At 51.2% G+C, this 21,054-nt stretch overlaps 2 protein-coding genes across 3 annotated transcripts in view; one reads left to right on the forward strand and one right to left on the reverse strand.

Moving 5' to 3' along the window:
* Positions 1–12,704, reverse strand: part of SETD2 (SET domain containing 2, histone lysine methyltransferase) — a 76,791-nt gene extending 64,087 nt beyond the window's left edge. The window contains exons 1-2 of one of the 2 annotated variants that reach the window (XM_075315844.1): positions 10,948–12,704; positions 2,217–2,273 (exon numbers count right to left, since the gene is read on the reverse strand). In XM_075315844.1, the coding sequence (XP_075171959.1) occupies positions 2,217–2,273; positions 10,948–10,982 (92 nt within the window). In that variant the 5' untranslated portion in view covers positions 10,983–12,704. The remainder of the gene's footprint in view (positions 1–2,216; positions 2,274–10,947) is intronic. The other variant, XM_075315845.1, reaches the window with a different exon arrangement.
* The window catches only part of LOC142243691 (tubulin delta chain-like), a 40,022-nt gene continuing 31,647 nt past the window's right edge, over positions 12,680–21,054 (forward strand). The window contains exons 1-4 of the mRNA XM_075315850.1: positions 12,680–12,769; positions 13,612–13,708; positions 13,898–13,993; positions 15,038–15,099. Of these exons, the coding sequence (XP_075171965.1) occupies positions 13,614–13,708; positions 13,898–13,993; positions 15,038–15,099 (253 nt within the window). The 5' untranslated portion in view covers positions 12,680–12,769; positions 13,612–13,613. The remainder of the gene's footprint in view (positions 12,770–13,611; positions 13,709–13,897; positions 13,994–15,037; positions 15,100–21,054) is intronic.

Here is a 21,054-nt window from a genome sequence, read left to right on the forward strand (position 1 = left end):
AGCGCAGGAACAGCACAAACACCAGGGTCTGCAAAATGTATCCAAAGGAAGAGCAGGAGGGCGGAAACACCCAGCAGACAACCCAACGAGCCCAATACAGAACCAATCCGGACCCAACAAGCCCAATACAGAACCAGTCCAGACCCAACCAGCCCAATACCGAACCAGGCCGGACCCAACGAGCCCAACACCGAACCAATCCAGACCCAACGAGCCCAATACCGAACCAATCCAGACCCAACGAGCCCAATACCGAACCAGTCCAGACCCAACAAGCCAAATACCGAACCAGTCCAGACCCAACCAGCCCAATACCGACCCAGTCCAGACCCAACAAGCCAAATACCGAACCAATCCAGACCCAACGAGCCCAATACAGAACCAATCCGGACCCAACGAGCCCAATACAGAACCAATCCGGACCCAACAAGCCCAATACCGAACCAGTCCAGACCCAACAAGCCAAATACCGAACCAATCCAGACCCAACGAGCCCAATACCGAACCAATCCAGACCCAACGAGCCCAATACCGAACCAATCCAGACCCAACAAGCCCAATACCGAACCAATCCAGACCCAACGAGCCCAATACCGAACCAATCCAGACCCAACGAGCCCAATACCAAACCAGGCCGGACCCAACGAGCCCAATACAGAACCAATCCGGACCCAACGAGCCCAATACAGAACCAATCCGGACCCAACAAGCCCAATACAGAACCAGTCCAGACCCAACCAGCCCAATACCGACCCAGTCCAGACCCAACAAGCCAAATACCGAACCAATCCGGACCCAACGAGCCCAATACCGAACCAATCCAGACCCAACGAGCCCAATACCGAACCAATCCAGACCCAACAAGCCCAATACCGAACCAATCCAGACCCAACGAGCCCAATACCGAACCAATCCAGACCCAACGAGCCCAATACCAAACCAATCCAGACCCAACAAGCCCAATACCGAACCAGGCCGGACCCAACGAGCCCAATACAGAACCAATCCGGACCCAACAAGCCCAATACAGAACCAGTCCAGACCCAACCAGCCCAATACCGAACCAGGCCGGACCCAACGAGCCCAATACAGAACCAGTCCAGACCCAACAAGCCCAATACAGAACCAACCGGACCCAACAAGCCCAATACAGAACCAGTCCAGACCCAACCAGCCCAATACTGAACCAGTCCAGACCCAACAAGCCAAATACCGAACCAATCCAGACCCAACAAGCCCAATACCGAACCAGGCCGGACCCAACGAGCCCAATACAGAACCAATCCGGACCCAACAAGCCCAATACAGAACCAGTCCAGACCCAACCAGCCCAATACAGAACCAGTCCAGACCCAACCAGCCCAATACAGAACCAGTCCAGACCCAACCAGCCCAATACCGAACCAATCCAGACCCAACGTATAATAGATCAGAGATGAGGTCTGGCCAGGGTCTGCACATGGAAGAGCCAACACAAGGCAGTCAGCGAGCAGCTATATGGAAAGCTCCCTGCTCACTGCTGAGCTCAGAGAATAGTGGAGGAGCATGATCCTTCCCACAATGCAATGCACCAGAACAAGCAACCGGCAGACACTGAACAAGCAGGAAACACACCGGGAGATTTCACCTCAGTAGCAGAAAAATAGAGCACAGCTCTGGAGTATAATACAGGATGTAACTCATAGTCAGTACAGGATCAGTAATGTATGTACACAGTGACTGCACCAGCAGAATAGTGAGTGCAGCTCTGGAGTATAATACAGGAGGTAACTCAGGATCAGTACTGTAATGTATGTACATAGTAACTGCACCAGCAGAATAGTGAGTGCAGCTCTGGAGTATAATACAGGAGGTAACCCAGGATCAGTACTGTAATGTATGTACACAGTGACTGCACCAGCAGAATAGTGAGTGCAGCTCTGGAGTATAATACAGGATCAGTAATGTAATGCATGTACAGTTCTAGGGTGTTTATCTATGGGAGGTTATATGGTCTCTAAGGTCATTACTTGCCGGGTAGAAAACAGCTTAATAATAGGAGTAATATTGGTTCAGGAAAGCCGCACAGCTACAGATATGGAGCACAGAAGCCACAGCCGTTATCGGGCCTGCATTGTGTCGTCCCTCCTCTCCCTCGTGTATCGGGGTGGGGGGTGCAGGGACTGCAGATAATGATATAGTCACATATATGTATAGTCACAAACAAGTGCATTTACTGTTGGTCAGGAGGCCTCTGCGAATCCTCCTGCTCGCTCTCATCATCTTTTTCTGCCCTGAAAGACAAATACACACACATTAAGAATACGAGCCGCAAGGTACAGAGCGTAAACGTGCAAAAAACTGTGATAACGGGTGTGCAGCGCCCCGCAGGGCGACCGGTCACTGCGCTATACCGTGAACGCCGCCGTGCCATGGACGGATATTGCTGCAGCCACTCTGCCCCATCCCGGTGCACAGGCCTCCGCCGAGCAAGCCGGTCTCTACGCGGGCCTCCGCCGAGCAGGCCGGTCTCTACGCGGGCCTCCGCCGAGCAGGCCGGTCTCTACGCGGGCCTCCGCCGAGCAGGCCGGTCTCTACGCGGGCCTCCGCCGAGCAGGCCGGTCTCTACGCGGGCCTCCGCCGAGCAGGCCGGTCTCTACGCGGGGCTCAGAGTGGGCAAAGTCCCTGCCAGACACCGCTCCCTGAATCAGTCATGGCCGCTCCTTCCTCAGATCTAATATACAGATGTGCTGACTATATGGTCTATGGTGGTCACCGTGGCCCCTTTAGCTCTTTCTCTATAGTAAGCATAAGCCGGGGGACGTTCATGCTCTTCAGGATACATGAAAAACGTTCTATGCGCCATTTACCACCTGCACAATAAGTGCGAGCAGCCTCTATGCCCGTGTAGAGGGGGGGGGGGGCATTTGGGCTTTATCCCTCCCCCCACATTCATACTGTAATGATCCTGGGGTCTCCCCGACATCAGGGCCAGGTCAGTACAATAAATGACTGTGACCAAGAGGTCATCCGAGGTCACAAGAAGCTGGGGGGGGGGGGGGGGGGGTCTCTGCCGAACCTACAGGACCACAACCCCCATAATACACGACCTGTAACCTCTCTCATATATCAGGTGTTTAACACTTCGCTCCCCGTGGAGGCGCCACGTGCAGGCCACCCAGTATCTCCACAATATAATGCAGCACTGCGCTCCCGGCCGGTCACCACGTTTGCCGCTGCTGTGATGTGATCCGCTATGGACATCTATCTTGTTGCATCCAGTGCATGACCCCGCGCTCCGGTTGTTGGACCAGTCTTGTGAGAACCTGGAGCGGTGGCTGGAGGCACAAGCCATTAAAAGCCTCGCTGCCCGCTGCTCAGGAATGCCAAACATGTAACACAGCGTCCGAGGGTCGAAGCGAGCCCAGCAGCAGAGAGCGGGTCCGGGGGTCGGAGGGCAACGAGTCCGGAGAACAGGCCAGAAAGCCACTAATCATAGGTACCCGGATAAAGCCCCCCGACCTCATCGCTGGCCCCTGAAGCCGAGAGAGCAAGATGGGTCGCAGTTCTGCAGAAATCGCCTTTTGTGTGAATAAACCCGACCCAGTCCTCACAGTGTGCGCCCGTGACTGCTGGGGGGGGGGGGGGGGGGACACACTGCTCCCCGGCCCCGAGCACGTCCGCCCATCACAGTTAGTGATTTTATATATCACCCCGCTGTTCACAGTGCAGAAAACACCTGTACCCAAAGGGGCAATTACTGTATTTTTTGGATTATAAGACACTTTTCCTCCCAAAAATTTGGGAGGAAAATGAGGGGTGGGTTTTATAAGCAGACTATAGCTTACCAAGGGGTGCAGGAGAGGACTCACAGGAGGCAGGGGCGACGCACTGTGAGCTCTGCTGTGCCGCAGGCGGTGCGCTGTCAGCTCTGCTGTACCGCGGGCGCTGCGCTGTCAGCTCTGCTGTACCGCGGGCGCTGCGCTGTCAGCTCTGCTGTACCGCGGGCGCTGCGCTGTCAGCTCTGCTGTGGGCAGTGAGGCAGGGGCTGCCGTCCTGAATGTCGGCAGTGTGAGCTTCAAATAATGGCGGCCAGAGTCAGCGCGTGCACAGATTGAGTTCTCGGCTCAAGACCTCATGTGCGCACACGCCGCCTCTGGCCCACTGATCTCCCAGCAGCGGACTTAGGAAAATGGTGCCCGAAGGTGGCGCCATTTCTTTGAAGCCCGCACCGCTGATATTCAGGATGGCAGCCCGTATCACCGCCGGCAGCACAGCAGAGCCTCTCAGCGCCGCCATCCGCAGAGAGCATCTGGGACACCCACTGCATCGACAGCATCATTGCCCTACTCCAGCACCGCCCGTCTCCTCCGAGCCTGCTCCACCACCGTTGCGACTCCCCGGTAAGACACCACCGAATTATAAGACTTAATCCGCATTTTTTTTTTTTCCTTCTAAATTTGGGTTGCGTCTTATAAAACGAAAAATATGGTATACTGCAAAATAATTGTGCACGAGTGTTGCTGAAAATGATTCATGACTATCTTGTCATCTAAACCGGCTGCTGATCACCTGATGAAGGAAGAAAACGCTCGTTCGTTGGGTGAAACGATCTTTTGTGCAGTATAAAATATCGTCGCCCTCAGTGGAGCATCATCCAGTGTAAACAGGAGTCACACTTTGATAATAATGGCCGCCTGCGTGCAGCGAGCGATCTGATCAACTCTGGAATAGATCGCTCGGTGCACATCGTCTACTTTGGTCTGTCTGTGTAAACAGGCGGATGACCGCTGACCGGTTTACTGTTCAGTGGTCATGTCGTGCTGCCGGTCGCTGTAACCGGATCTCAGGGGTCTCTCTTCATTGTGGCGGTCAGCGCTGAGGGTGGGATCTGGGACTGACCTCATTTACTGCCATCGGGGGTCAATTTGCTGAAAATGAACCTAAGTCACTGCAATCAATGGTGGCAAGGCCCTTGTAATTCGGTTTCTCGCCTCGTCTTGCTCCGCTTGCTGTAATGGAATAGATGCTTTGTTTGCAGGTATAGACAGAAGACTCGTCCTCGCCCGGTCATGCTGGAGACAGAGGAAGGATTTCCATTTTTTGTGATCACTCCTGAGTTTTACTCCAGAAAGTGCAGTGAGATTTGGTCATGTGATTCCAGCGCTGGTCCTATGGGTAAAGGTCCGACGTGGCACTGTCTGCACAGAAGAGATGCCCGATAGATAGCACGGATTGTGGCGATAGTCATGGCTTCTGACGGTGCGGACTAATAGGGGCGGCAGAGCTGTGACCGCCATGTGGGGCGCTGGCTTATAGGGGCGGCAGAGCTGTGACCGCTATGTGGGGCGCTGGCTTATAGGGGCGGCAGAGCTGTGACCGCTATGTGGGACGCTGGCTTATAGGGGCAGCAGAGCTGTGACCGCTATGTGGGACGCTGGCTTATAGGGGCGGCAGAGCTGTGACCGCCATGTGGGGCGCTGGCTTATAGGGGCGGCAGAGCTGTGACCGCTATGTGGGACGCTGGCTTATAGGGGCGGCAGAGCTGTGACCGCCATGTGGGGCGCTGGCTTATAGGGGCGGCAGAGCTGTGACCGCTATGTGGGACGCTGGCTTATAGGGGCGGCAGAGCTGTGACCGCTATGTGGGACGCTGGCTTATAGGGGGCGGCAGAGCTGTGGCTGCTATGTGGCACGCTAGTGTTACGGCTAACTTCTTGCTGCTAAGAGGGGGATACCATACAACAGTCTACACAAGGTTTTATTCCGGTGAGATGAAGTGACCCATTCATAGGAAAGCGGATGACTCCCAGATCACATGCTGCAGTCTCTACCAATATTAAAAGGAGCCGTCCGCCCCCGAGGGAAGTATTACCAGTCTGTAACGTGCACAGTGTAAAGATTCAGCTGCACTTGCCAGTTCCAGGGGCCGTCATGAGATATCTTTGATGCATAAATTGGCGGTCACACGCCGACCGGAGCCTCAGACACTTCTTCGAACAGATTCTACGGAGCAGCGGCACGTGAAGGCGCCCACATAAACCGCATCTCCCGCCAACCACTGGAACCGACGAGCGGAGCTGAATCCTAGCGGGGTGTACATTACTCACTGTTAGAGGTGGGCAATAACCCACCCATGAAGCTTTTTCCTTCTAAACCTGTGTATATGTAGTGTGTGTTAGTATACTCCTCTATTGCCACCTCCTCCGGGATCCAGCAATGTTTAAAAGGGAACCTGTCACCAGTTTTTTGCCCTATAAGCTGCGGCCACCACCGGGCTCTTATATACAGCATGTTAGAATGTGGTATACAAGACACCAGGCCGCTGTGTAGAGCATAAAAACACTTTATAACACTCACCTAAACCGGTCTCTGCGGTGGATGTGGCTCAGATGGGCGTCTTTGTCCTCCGCTGCCAGTGCCGCCTCTTTCGACCATCTTTTTCGCAGTCTGTCGTCCTTCTGAAGCAGCCGTGCATTGTGCGTCCGATGTCATCCACACTCGCCGGCACGGAGGTCCTGCTCAGGGCAGATCAAAAAATTGTAGTGCGCCTGCACAGGACCGGCGAGTGTGTATGACGTAGACGCGACATGCACCCAGGCTTCAGAAAGAGGACAAAAGATGGCCGAAAGAGACGGCACCGGAGGACGAAGACGCCCACCTGAGTCACATCCACCGCAGCTAGCAGTTTAGGCGAGTATAAAGTGTTTTTTATGCTCTACACAGCGGCCCGCGCTCTTATACACAGCATGTTAGAATGTTAGAATCCTGTATAGAAGAGCCCACTGGTGGTGGCCGCAGCTTATAGGGGAAAAAACTGGTGACAGGTTCCCTTTAAGACCTCAAGGGGGCAAAAAAAAAAAAAAAAAAAAAGAAGAAAGGCTTAAGGCCCTGTGCGCACGCTGCGGATTTTACCGCGGATTGCCGTGGATTTCGCTGAAGGAATGCAGCAGAAAATGCTTATAACCTTTCTGCAGTCCTTCCCCAGCAAAACCTATGGGGACTAAAAAATGATGTGTGCACACTGCTTTTTCTTTGTCCCTGTGGGTTTTGCTGCGGAATTAATGAGCAGTCACTTCTTTTCTGCAGGTACCTGCAGTTTTTGCCATAGATAATGGTAAAAAAAACGCAGGGAACAACCTGCGGAAAAATCGCAGCAATACCACGGTAAATCTGCATGCAGTTTTCGGGTGCTATTTGCTGCGTTTTTTTTTTTTACCGCGAATGCGGTAATCTTTCAGAGGCTGCAGAATTCTCCTTTTTCTAGTGCGCACAGGGCCTTTAGGGAGGTCGACGATAAGAACGGGCTCTGCAGTGCACATAAATAGAGCAGCAGCTGAGCATGCGCAGCCATCTACAGCAGTCCCATAGACAAAGGATTGGAGGTGCGTATGCTCGGCCTCCGCTCCAGTCAGGGTGGGCACTGCAGTCACCAAGTTATCACCTATCCCATGAGGACCACCTTACCATGCACTAATGACAGGAAAGGGAACGGCGCACAGCCCTCTCCACAGCCAGCCATGCACAGGACTCCGGCCACCTGTTTGCGGCTGTCAGGGGATAACGTGCTCTTACTGGAATAGCCCTTTAATGCTCTGGAGTCCAGATGAATACACACAGGGAATCAGGTCACAGATCTGTGCTGCAAACACTCAGCAGTGACCAGTATCAGCTTCTCCAGGAGGAGAATATTCCACATCCACTGACAGCAAGCAGAGGTCATGAAAGCAGTGAGAAAATCAAACACAAGAGTATGATGTGCTCCGGCATTGTAGAGGAGAAAAAAAAAAAAAAGTTGATTTTTTTATGTTCCTCCACTCATTAGTCTCATCTTTGGCACGGTCTCCTGCAAAAATCTACTATAATGTAGGAGCCCACAGGAGGAGGCCACGTGACTGTCCACGTGGATGGACGTGGCCCTATACACACTAGACGCAGCGCACGGCTGAATAACACCTCATTCTTAAGACATTCTCTATAAAGTCAAACTGTTCACTACACAACCACAAAGCGATTGCAGTCCACGTCCACGTCCGGAGGCGCTGATCATCGCCAGGACACGTGCACCGCTCATGCCACTGGGCACACGTCAGGGCGGACACTCGCTGATGTGGAAACCAGTGATGCTGGAGAACCCGAGAACTGAATGTACAGGAGATTGGCCCGGCACCGGCAGTCAGAGGGTCCATAGAGCAACATTCCTACACCCATCTCCGCACCGACAACCCCCCCCCCCCCATCTCCGCACGCACTGACGCCCCCCCCCACCATCTCCGCACGCACTGACCCCCCCCCCCCCACATCTCCGCACGCACTGACCCCCCCCCCACATCTCCGCACGCACTGACCCCCCCCCCACATCTCCGCACGCACTGACGCCCCCCCTACATCTCCACACGCACTGACGCCCCCCCTACATCTCCACACGCACTGACGCCCCCCCTACATCTCCACACGCACTGACGCCCCCCCCCTACATCTCCACACGCACTGACGCCCCCCCCCTACATCTCCGCACGCACTGACACGCCCCCCTCATACATCTCCGCACGCACTGACACGCCCCCCTCATACATCTCCGCACGCACTGACACGCCCCCTCATACATCTCCGCACTGACGCGCGCCCCCCCCATACATCTCCGCACTGACGCGCGCCCCCCCCATACATCTCCGCACTGACGCGCGCCCCCCCCCATACATCTCCGCACTGACGCGCGCCCCCCCCATACATCTCCGCACTGACGCGCGCCCCCCCCATACATCTCCGCACTGACGCGCCCCCCCATACATCTCCGCACTGACGCGCCCCCCCATACATCTCCGCACTGACGCGCCCCCCCCATACATCTCCGCACTGACGCGCCCCCCCCATACATCTCCGCACTGACGCGCCCCCCCCATACATCTCCGCACTGACGCGCCCCCCCCATACATCTCCGCACTGATGCCCCCCCCATACATGTCCGCACGCACTGACGCGCCCCCCCCATACATCTCCGCACGCACTGACGCCCCCCCATACATCTCCGCACGCACTGACGCCCCCCCCCCATACATCTCCGCACTGACGCCCCCCCCCATACATCTCCGCACTGACGCGCCCCCCCCCATACATCTCCGCACTGACGCGCCCCCCCCCATACATCTCCGCACTGACGCGCCCCCCCCCATACATCTCCGCACTGACGCGCCCCCCCCATACATCTCCGCACTGACGACCCCCCCATACATCTCCGCACTGACGCGCCCCCCCCATACATCTCCGCACTGACGCGCCCCCCCCCATACATCTCCGCACTGACGCGCCCCCCCCATACATCTCCGCACTGACGCCCCCATATACAGCGGAGAGTGGCACAATTTAACGACCACAGGGAACTAACGCTGGTGCAAATTCTGCTCTGCACTGCCCCTGGTATACACAGAATGAAAAAGCTAAACACTGCAATGAAGATCCACAGCATCGACTGACCGGCCGCCGGTTTCAATTCCACAGCATTTCCTCTGTGGATTCTCACCAAACCCTATCCACAATGCTGGAGCCGTGTGCACCAAAGAGGCGGTGACATCCTTACTAGATCAGTGTCAGCCCCATGCATGTACGGGGAGACCGGGGTGGGGGACCCCATATTTACACACACCCCGAGCACATGCAGCCCCAGCACATATCCGCTTTCACACATTCAGCCCCATTATGTCAGAGGAAGGCTGCAGGGAGGGGGGTGATGTCTTCAGAGACTGGAGTCAAAGACCTCCCCTAGGTGGCAACCAAAAATCCCCAAAGGGAAAATTCTCTGAAAGGCCTGACAACTGGGGTCCCAGGACCTCCCCGCCTACGTGTATGTCATAGATGGGGGGAGGGGCTCGACGAGACCATGCATTATACCGTGCTCCGCATTCATAAAGGTGATTATTCTCAGTAATCTAGGTCCTGATTTCAAGTCCTGTCTATATTTTAGTGGGGGAGGGGTATATCTCCTATATTAACCCTTATCTAGCCTGACCTTTGACAACTACTCCCCTCCCCCCAGGGGGCCCGGATACATGGATGGATGACCCCTGGAATCTGCTGCTGATCACATTGGAGCTGCACCTTGTGTACGGAGTCCGGGGGTCACCACATAACACTGCGGGCTGTGCCCAGCTCATCAGTCACTGAGTAACTAGAGGAGAGACCCGTATAGGACGCATTGTAACATTTCCATGGAATGAAGCGCACACTTCTTAGGCTGTGTGCACATGGCTTTTTTTTTTACGCTGCTTTTTTGTGCGTTATTGGCTGCAAAAAACACTGCGTTTTTACCGCGTTTTGCTGCGTTTTTCCAGTGCATTGCATGGGTAAAAAAAAACCACAGTAAAACGCAGAAAAGAATTGACATGTCCATTTTTTTTTTAACTCAAAAACGCAGCAAAAAAAAAAAAAAAAGTTGTGTGTGTACAGCAAAAATGAAAAGTCAGACTTTGCTGGGGAAGAAAAGTCATGCAGTTTTGAGCCCAAAAACACACCCTAAAAACGGCGCGAAAAAAAAACGCTGAGTGCGCACATAGCCTTCTACAGATATTACAGCTGATCGTGGCCACTTCTTATATCCGTACATTTCCATCAGGAGACGCTGACGACACAAGCTTCTGTGGAGCACTACAAGTCCCAGTAGGCTGGCAGGACATGCTGGGAGTTGTAGTGCATATTAGATGAGGAATACCTGGGAATAGAGCCGAGATGAAGCGCAGTGCAGCATGGAGGCGAAACCCATTCCAGTTAAAAGGAGGAGGTCAAAGCTACTCACCCCATACAAAAACACCCCACCCTTCCCCAGGTTTATGCTCATTATATACCCCATCGCACGAGTGCGCCCTCTTTCCATATGACATTGTGAGCCCCCAGAGGTGGCTCGCGGGGTGATACGGAGGGGCAGGCTGCGGGCATTGTGGGGGGCAGCTGTGACAGACAAGTGAGGTATACTTACTCAGTCGGGTGTTCTGGATCATAGAAATCCCCCATTGTCAGCGGTGGAGCAAGGCATCCAGCCTACGGAGAGGTGGCGGAGCGACTCTAGAGAGACGGGGTGCAGGAAGGGAGATGCCTTCAGATGGGTGCAATCCCCGGGCACCCCCTCGAAAAAGGGACCCAGAAGGAGAAGATATGAAAAATTGGGGTGCAGACAGAAAAGAACTCAAAAAACTCCAAATAAGAAGATCCAATGATATTGGGGTCCAGCAGCTCCAGAAAACGAACAAGGAATTCTCTCCAGATGCCACAGAAATCCTCAGACAAGAAATGCTCACACTGCTAGAAAAGGGGTCCAACAGCTTCCAGAGGGCGCAGAAAAGCCTCGTCAATGACAAATATCGGGGTGCACAGAGAAAGCCTCAAGACGGGGCACAGGACTGCACTCAGTGAAGATATTGGGGTGCAGAAGCTCCAGATACAGCAGGGCTCCACTCCTATAATAGGTCGTCACTTGCTTCCATCATTGATTTCAGGGTGCAGCCTTCCATCAGTCAGTAGTGACTTAGGGGTGCATAGATTTGAGGTGCAGACTCCTGCAGAGATTCCCTCCTTCACAAGTGATTTTGGGATGCAGATTTGGGGGTGCAGACTCTTCAGCACGGCTCTAGTGACTTTGGGATGTACAGTCCTGTGGTGCAGACTTTTCAGATGGGCACATGTCTCATCAGTCACTGATTTGGGGGTGCAGAGATTTGGGGTGTAAACGCTTTAGCAGGGCTCACCTCTTCAGGAGGTGTTTACTTTGGGGTGAAAATATTTGGGATGCACAAATGTGGGGTGCAGATTTCACTAGGGCTTCCAAGTGTGATTTGGGGGTGCACAGACCTGGTGTATAGCCTTCATCAGAGCTCCCTCTTGCTGCAGAGATGTCGGGGTGCACAGGCCTGGGGTGCAGGCTTCAGCAGTGCTCCTCTTGCTGAGATGTCGGGGTGCACAGACCTGGGGTGCAGCCTTCAGCAGGGTTCTCTCCCACCTGTGATTAGGGGGTGCACAGACCTGGGGTGCAGGCTTCAGTAGAGCTCCTCTTGCTGCAGAGATGTCGGGGTGCACAGGCCTGGGGTGCAGGCTTCAGCAGTGCTCCTCTTGCTGAGATGTCGGGGTGCACAGACCTGGGGTGCAGCCTTCAGCAAGGTTCTCTCCCACCTGTGATTAGGGGGTGCACAGACCTGGGGTGCAGGCTTCAGCAGTGCTCCTCTTGCTGAGATGTCGGGGTGCAGCCTTCAGCAAGGTTCTCTCCCACCTGTGATTAGGGGGTGCACAGACCTGGGGTGCAGGCTTCAGTAGAGCTCCTCTTGCTGCAGAGATGTTGGGGTGCACAGACCTGGGGTGCAGGCTTCAGTAGAGCTCCTCTTGCTGCAGAGATGTTGGGGTGCACAGTGGATGGACAATGGCGGCTCCGTCCTCCGTCTCCCGGGTCTCAGGCCATGATGCCGCTCTGTCCCTCCGGCCTCGCACTCCTTTACGTCCCCGGCTCCCGCTTACAAGGAAGGCCGCCTGTTGGCGAGTGTCCCGGGCTGCGCGCTGATTACAGGCCGCAGCTCGCTCCGGAGCGAGCAGGGCCGCGGACAAGTTAGCAGTCGTAGGCCGGAGGAAGGTGCAGGGTTTCCCGGCAGGATCGCGGCTCTGCGGCCTCCGGCTGTTCGGCTCCTCCTCCCCCCAGAACACGGAGCGGAAATGGCGCAAACTCATCCACTTCCTCCAGTGACAACTGTAACACGGGGAGGGGAGGAGATAGCAGCAGCCCCAGCGATGAGCACAGGACCCGGCCCCGCACACAGGTGAGACCGCGACTCCCGGAGCCCCGCCACCGCGCACATAGCGGCGCACACCGGGCCTCACACAGGCACCGCTGCCGTCAATCGCCGGACTAGTTACCCATGGCAACCAATCAGACGCCAGCTTATATGTTCCTGCTGCCAGTTGGAAAACATAAGAATCGTTGTGATTGGTCGCGGACAATTTCTACAAACTTTATTTATACAATGAATGAAACTAAAAGGCTTGCAAGCAGCGACCAATCAGAATCCAGCTTTCATGTTCTCGTTGTAGGGTAGAACATGTAAGGGCTGTTCTGATTGGTTGCCATGGACTCCAATTTTTTTTTTCTTTCGGTAAACTTTATTTATACAAAGCAACAGCAGTTACAGACGCCATTGATGGGAATATGATCGGTTGCTATGGGAAACTGATGAATAAAATCTTCCTATTGTGTGTGGTTTTCTGAGTGATAATAACACAGACGAGTTTAGTTTTTGTTCTTTCGTCTTTTTTCCAGGGGCCATGTTTTTTTTCTCCCTTCCCTGTATGACGATTGTTTACTTACAGTCCGAGTTGTAATTTTGAACAGCACCGTCCATTTTAGTGACGGAAAAAACTCCAAATGTGGTAAAATGGTGAAAAAATGCCATAATAACGGCATTCAGTGTGCGGTCATATATAATGGCGCATCACACGCCCGCATGACACGCTCCCGCTGTCCTCGCTGCTGGTGCCGGCTCTATAACTCTGCTCCTGAGCCGCTCCGCATTCGTCATGGAGCTACAGAAAACTGCGCCACATTTTTATCCGTTCACCCCAATATCTGCGGTAATTTCTCCGTTTTGCCGTTTCTTCCATCCAGAAATGTCGCTGATCTGGCTCCAGGTTGGACAATGCGGCAACCAAATTGGACAGGAGTGGTGGCAAATCCTCAGCAGCAATGTCACCGACGCTGACCGGTAAGATGGCCGCCACAACATGTCTGTAAATCCCCTTTATGGGGGTAGAATGGCCGCGACCCCCCTCACAATGGTACCAGCTGAATCTTGGGAGAAGGGGGTCTTCAGGTTCTGAACAAGGGGGGCTGTCAGTTATCACATGTAACAATATGGATGACCTGAGCGGCGCTGCGTTCCCATCTCGCGCAGGTATCCATATTTCTCCCGCGATGGACTCATTAATTCCATCTGTGTGGACACCGAACCTAAAGTCATCCGGAAACTCCGCCAGCAGGTGAAGAGGGGGTAAGTGACCGTCCTCCGCGTCTGATCGCCGGCGAGCTGCCGCTGGGTGTGTAGATTATTGCAATGGTCATGCTAGTTCTTAAAAGACGCAGCTATTTAGTTTTTTTATTACTGTGTTCAGCGGCCGCTTATGGACGTGTTTTTCGTTATAATTTGCATTCTTTATGGGGGTTTTTATACTTTGCACTCTGTTTTTTTTTTTACTCTTTGCATTCTTTGATTTTTTTTATTCTGTTTTTTTTATTTGTTGCAATCATTGTTTTTTGTTATAATTTGCATTTTTTTTTTATTCTTTGCGTTGTTTTTTTTTTTCCCCCCTTTTTTTTTTAGTTTTAAAATAAATGGTCCCAATACCCCTTGTATTGCAGTGTATTATGCCTGACCGTTGCACTGTCAGATGCAGCCCCATGAAGTAGCCGCTGGGCTCCCTCCTTCTCTCTAACCCACCAGATGCTGTAGTCGCCATTGGCTGCAGCATCTGAAGGGTTAAACTATAGGGATAGGTGTCCTCACTAATTTCCGCAGTTTCAGCCCGGCCCCAACAGGTGATCGCATGGATGCAGAATCTGTACCTGACAAATCATGCTGATCATTGTATTAAGGGGGTTAAAGACAGATCATATTTAAAGGGGTTTCCCACTTTCATCAAAGAGGACCCCAAATGCTAGCACACGTGTGGGATATCCAGGGTACTGCCTTCCCCGTCCACTCTCTGATGGTCTCTGTGGTTTGGCTGTAGCGGTGACCACACATTGATAGCATGCATCACCGCTGCAGCCAATCACTCAGCAGCCATGATTAACTCTTATTGCCGAGGGAAGAAGTCATCTCGTACATGGCCATCTGTCCAGCATGCGGTCTCCCCCTCTATCGCCTCCGAGGACCTTTATCAGGACAACCCCATAAGGGGCAAAATTCCCTTATGATGAGCGATTTACTGATCATATATCAATGCCTCCATATTGCAGCGCCCCTCCCCAGGAATCATCAGTAAATCTCAGCCCCATTCTCCAGCCTGTGATTAATGTCTGTGTTTACATTCAGATACTTCAGGGATGGCAATATCATTGTGGGACAGAGAGGAAGAGGAAACAACTGGGCATATGGTAAGAAGACTGCAGGGGGCTGCGCACTATATACGGTGCTATCACTGCTGGATATAGGGGTTAATAGTAAGATGACTGCAGGGGGCTGTGTACTATATACGGTGCTATCACTGCTGGATATAGTGGTTAATAGTAAGATGACTGCAGGGGGCTGTGTACTATATACGGTGCTATCACTGCTGGATATAGGGGTTAATAGTAAGATGACTGCAGGGGGCTGTGTACTATATACGGTCCTATCACTGCTGGATATAGTGGTTAATAGTAAGATGGCTGCAGGGGGGCTGTGTACTATATACGGTCCTATCACTGCTGGATATAGTGGTTAATAGTAAGATGACTGCAGGGGGCTGTGTACTATATACGGTGCTATCACTGCTGGATATAGTGGTTAATAGTAAGATGGCTGCAGGGGGCTGTGTACTATATACGGTCCTATCACTGCTGGATATAGTGGTTAATAGTAAGATGGCTGCAGGGGGCTGTGTACTATATACGGTCCTATCACTGCTGGATATAGTGGTTAATAGTAAGATGGCTGCAGGGGGCTGTGTACTATATACGGTCCTATCACTGCTGGATATAGTGGTTAATAGTAAGATGGCTGCAGGGGGGCTGTGTACTATATACGGTGCTATCACTGCTGGATATAGTGGTTAATAGTAAGATGACTGCAGGGGGCTGTGTACTATATACGGTGCTATCACTGCTGGATATAGTGGTTAATAGTAAGATGACTGCAGGGGGGCTGTGTACTATATACGGTGCTATCACTGCTGGATATAGGGGTTAATAGTAAGATGACTGCAGGGGGCTGTGTACTATATACGGTCCTATCACTGCTGGATATAGGGGTTAATAGTAAGATGGCTGCAGGGGGCTGTGTACTATATACGGTCCTATCACTGGTGGATATAGTGGTTAATAGTAAGATGACTGCAGGGGGGCTGTGTACTATATACGGTGCTATCACTGCTGGATATAGGGGTTAATAGTAAGATGACTGCAGGGGGCTGTGTACTATATACGGTGCTATCACTGCTGGATATAGTGGTTAATAGTAAGATGACTGCAGGGGGCTGTGTACTATATACGGTGCTATCACTGCTGGATATAGTGGTTAATAGTAAGATGGCTGCAGGGGGCTGTGTACTATATACGGTCCTATCACTGGTGGATATAGTGGTTAATAGTAAGATGACTGCAGGGGGGCTGTGTACTATATACGGTGCTATCACTGCTGGATATAGGGGTTAATAGTAAGATGACTGCAGGGGGCTGTGTACTATATACGGTGCTATCACTGCTGGATATAGTGGTTAATAGTAAGATGACTGCAGGGGGCTGTGTACTATATACGGTGCTATCACTGCTGGATATAGTGGTTAATAGTAAGATGGCTGCAGGGGGCTGCGTACTATATACGGTCCTATCACTGGTGGATATAGTGGTTAATAGTAAGATGACTGCAGGGGGGCTGTGTACTATATACGGTACTATCACTGCTGGATATAGTGGTTAATAGTAAGATGACTGCAGGGGGCTGTGCACTATATACGGTGCTATCACTGCTGGATATAGTGGTTAATAGTAAGATGACTGCAGGGGGCTGTGTACTATATACGGTGCTATCACTGCTGGATATAGTGGTTAATAGTAAGATGACTGCAGGGGGCTGTGTACTATATACGGTGCTATCACTGCTGGATATAGTGGTTAATAGTAAGATGGCTGCAGGGGGCTGTGTACTATATACGGTCCTATCACTGCTGGATATAGTGGTTAATAGTAAGATGACTGCAGGGGGGCTGTGTACTATATACGGTGCTATCACTGCTGGATATAGTGGTTAATAGTAAGATGACTGCAGGGGGCTGTGTACTATATACGGTGCTATCACTGCTGGATATAGTGGTTAATAGTAAGATGGCTGCAGGGGGCTGTGTACTATATACGGTCCTATCACTGCTGGATATAGTGGTTAATAGTAAGATGACTGCAGGGGGGCTGTGTACTATATACGGTGCTATCACTGCTGGATATAGTGGTTAATAGTAAGATGACTGCAGGGGGCTGTGTACTATATACGGTGCTATCACTGCTGGATATAGTGGTTAATAGTAAGATGACTGCAGGGGGCTGTGTACTATATACGGTGCTATCACTGCTGGATATAGTGGTTAATAGTAAGATGGCTGCAGGGGGCTGTGTACTATATACGGTCTTATCACTGCTGGATATAGTGGTTAATAGTAAGATGACTGCAGGGGGGCTGCGTACTATATACGGTCCTATCACTGCTGGATATAGTGGTTAATAGTAAGATGGCTGCAGGGGGGCTGTGCACTATATACGGTCCTATCACTGCTGGATATAGTGGTTAATAGTAAGATGGCTGCAGGGGGCTGTGTACTATATACGGTGCTATCACTGCTGGATATAGTGGTTAATAGTAAGATGACTGCAGGGGGCTGTGTACTATATACGGTCCTATCACTGCTGGATATAGTGGTTAATAGTAAGATGGCTGCAGGGGGGCTGTGTACTATATACGGTGCTATCACTGCTGGATATAGTGGTTAATAGTAAGATGACTGCAGGGGGGCTGTGCACTATATACGGTCCTATCACTGCTGGATATAGTGGTTAATAGTAAGAAGACTGCAGGGGGCTGTGTACTATATACGGTCCTATCACTGCTGGATATAGTGGTTAATAGTAAGATGACTGCAGGGGGCTGTGTACTATATACGGTCCTATCACTGCTGGATATAGGGGTTAATAGTAAGATGACTGCAGGGGGCTGTGTACTATATACGGTGCTATCACTGCTGGATATAGTGGTTAATAGTAAGATGGCTGCAGGGGGCTGTGTACTATATACGGTGCTATCACTGCTGGATATAGTGGTTAATAGTAAGATGACTGCAGGGGGCTGTGTACTATATACGGTGCTATCACTGCTGGATATAGTGGTTAATAGTAAGATGACTGCAGGGGGCTGTGCACTATATACGGTCCTATCACTGCTGGATATAGTGGTTAATAGTAAGATGACTGCAGGGGGCTGTGCACTATATACGGTGTTATCACTGCTGGATATAGTGGTTAATAGTAAGATGACTGCAGGGGGGCTGTGCACTATATACGGTCCTATCACTGCTGGATATAGTGGTTAATAGTAAGATGACTGCAGGGGGCTGTGCACTATATACGGTCCTATCACTGCTGGATATAGGGGTTAATAGTAAGATGGCTGCAGGGGGCTGTGTACTATATACGGTGCTATCACTGCTGGATATAGTGGTTAATAGTAAGATGACTGCAGGGGGGCTGTGCACTATATACGGTCCTATCACTGCTGGATATAGTGGTTAATAGTAAGATGACTGCAGGGGGCTGTGCACTATATACGGTCCTATCACTGCTGGATATAGGGGTTAATAGTAAGATGGCTGCAGGGGGCTGTGTACTATATACGGTGCTATCACTGCTGGATATAGTGGTTAATAGTAAGATGACTGCAGGGGGGCTGTGCACTATATACGGTCCTATCACTGCTGGATATAGTGGTTAATAGTAAGATGACTGCAGGGGGGCTGTGTACTATATACGGTCCTATCACTGCTGGATATAGTGGTTAATAGTAAGATGACTGCAGGGGGCTGTGTACTATATACGGTCTTATCACTGCTGGATATAGTGGTTAATAGTAAGATGACTGCAGGGGGCTGTGTACTATATACGGTCCTATCACTGCTGGATATAGGGGTTAATAGTAAGATGACTGCAGGGGGGCTGTGTACTATATACGGTCCTATCACTGCTGGATATAGTGGTTAATAGTAAGATGACTGCAGGGGGCTGTGTACTATATACGGTGCTATCACTGCTGGATATAGTGGTTAATAGTAAGATGACTGCAGGGGGCTGTGCACTATATACGGTGCTATCACTGCTGGATATAGTGGTTAATAGTAAGATGGCTGCAGGGGGCTGTGTACTATATACGGTGCTATCACTGCTGGATATAGTGGTTAATAGTAAGATGACTGCAGGGGGCTGTGTACTATATACGGTGCTATCACTGCTGGATATAGTGGTTAATAGTAAGATGACTGCAGGGGGCTGTGTACTATATACGGTGCTATCACTGCTGGATATAGTGGTTAATAGTAAGATGGCTGCAGGGGGCTGTGTACTATATACGGTCCTATCACTGCTGGATATAGTGGTTAATAGTAAGATGACTGCAGGGGGCTGCGCACTATATACGGTGCTATCACTGCTGGATATAGGGGTTAATAGTAAGATGGCTGCAGGGGGCTGTGTACTATATACGGTCCTATCACTGCTGGATATAGTGGTTAATAGTAAGATGGCTGCAGGGGGGCTGTGTACTATATACGGTGCTATCACTGCTGGATATAGTGGTTAATAGTAAGATGACTGCAGGGGGCTGTGTACTATATACGGTGCTATCACTGCTGGATATAGTGGTTAATAGTAAGATGACTGCAGGGGGCTGTGTACTATATACGGTGCTATCACTGCTGGATATAGTGGTTAATAGTAAGATGGCTGCAGGGGGCTGTGTACTATATACGGTGCTATCACTGCTGGATATAGTGGTTAATAGTAAGATGACTGCAGGGGGCTGTGTACTATATACGGTCCTATCACTGCTGGATATAGTGGTTAATAGTAAGATGGCTGCAGGGGGCTGTGTACTATATACGGTGCTATCACTGCTGGATATAGTGGTTAATAGTAAGATGACTGCAGGGGGCTGTGCACTATATACGGTGCTATCACTGCTGGATATAGTGGTTAATAGTAAGATGACTGCAGGGGGCTGTGTACTATATACGGTCCTATCACTGCTAGATATAGTGGTTAATAGTAAGATGAGTGCAGGGGGCTGTGTACTATATACGGTGCTATCACTGCTGGATATAGTGGTTAATAGTAAGATGGCTGCAGGGGGCTGTGTACTATATACGGTCCTATCACTGCTGGATATAGTGGTTAATAGTAAGATGACTGCAGGGGGCTGTGTACTATATACGGTCCTATCACTGCTGGATATAGTGGTTAATAGTAAGATGAGTGCAGGGGGCTGTGTACTATATACGGTGCTATCACTGCTGGATATAGTGGTTAATAGTAAGATGACTGCAGGGGGCTGTGCACTATATACGGTCTTATCACTGCTGGATATAGTGGTTAATAGTAAGATGGCTGCAGGGGGCTGTGTACTATATACGGTGCTATCACTGCTGGATATAGTGGTTAATAGTAAGATGACTGCAGGGGGCTGTGTACTATATACGGTGCTATCACTGCTGGATATAGTGGTTAATAGTAAGATGACTGCAGGGGGGCTGTGTACTATATACGGTGCTATCACTGCTGGATATAGTGGTTAATAGTAAGATGACTGCAGGGGGCTGTGTACTATATACGGTGCTATCACTGCTGGATATAGTGGTTAATAGTAAGATGGCTGCAGGGGGCTGTGTACTATATACGGTCCTATCACTGCTGGATATAGTGGTTAATAGTAAGATGGCTGCAGGGGGCTGTGTACTATATACGGTGCTATCACTGCTGGATATAGTGGTTAATAGTAAGATGACTGCAGGGGGCTGTGCACTATATACGGTGCTATCACTGCTGGATATAGTGGTTAATAGTAAGATGACTGCAGGGGGCTGTGTACTATATACGGTCCTATCACTGCTAGATATAGTGGTTAATAGTAAGATGAGTGCAGGGGGCTGTGTACTATATACGGTGCTATCACTGCTGGATATAGTGGTTAATAGTGACTGCAGGGGGCTGTGTACTATATACGGTCCTATCACTGCTGGATATAGTGGTTAATAGTAAGATGACTGCAGGGGGCTGTGTACTATATACGGTGCTATCACTGCTGGATATAGGGGTTAATAG

The sequence above is a fragment of the Anomaloglossus baeobatrachus genome, chromosome 6, assembly GCF_048569485.1.
Source record: "Anomaloglossus baeobatrachus isolate aAnoBae1 chromosome 6, aAnoBae1.hap1, whole genome shotgun sequence".
Classification (NCBI taxonomy): Eukaryota; Metazoa; Chordata; class Amphibia; order Anura; family Aromobatidae; genus Anomaloglossus; species Anomaloglossus baeobatrachus.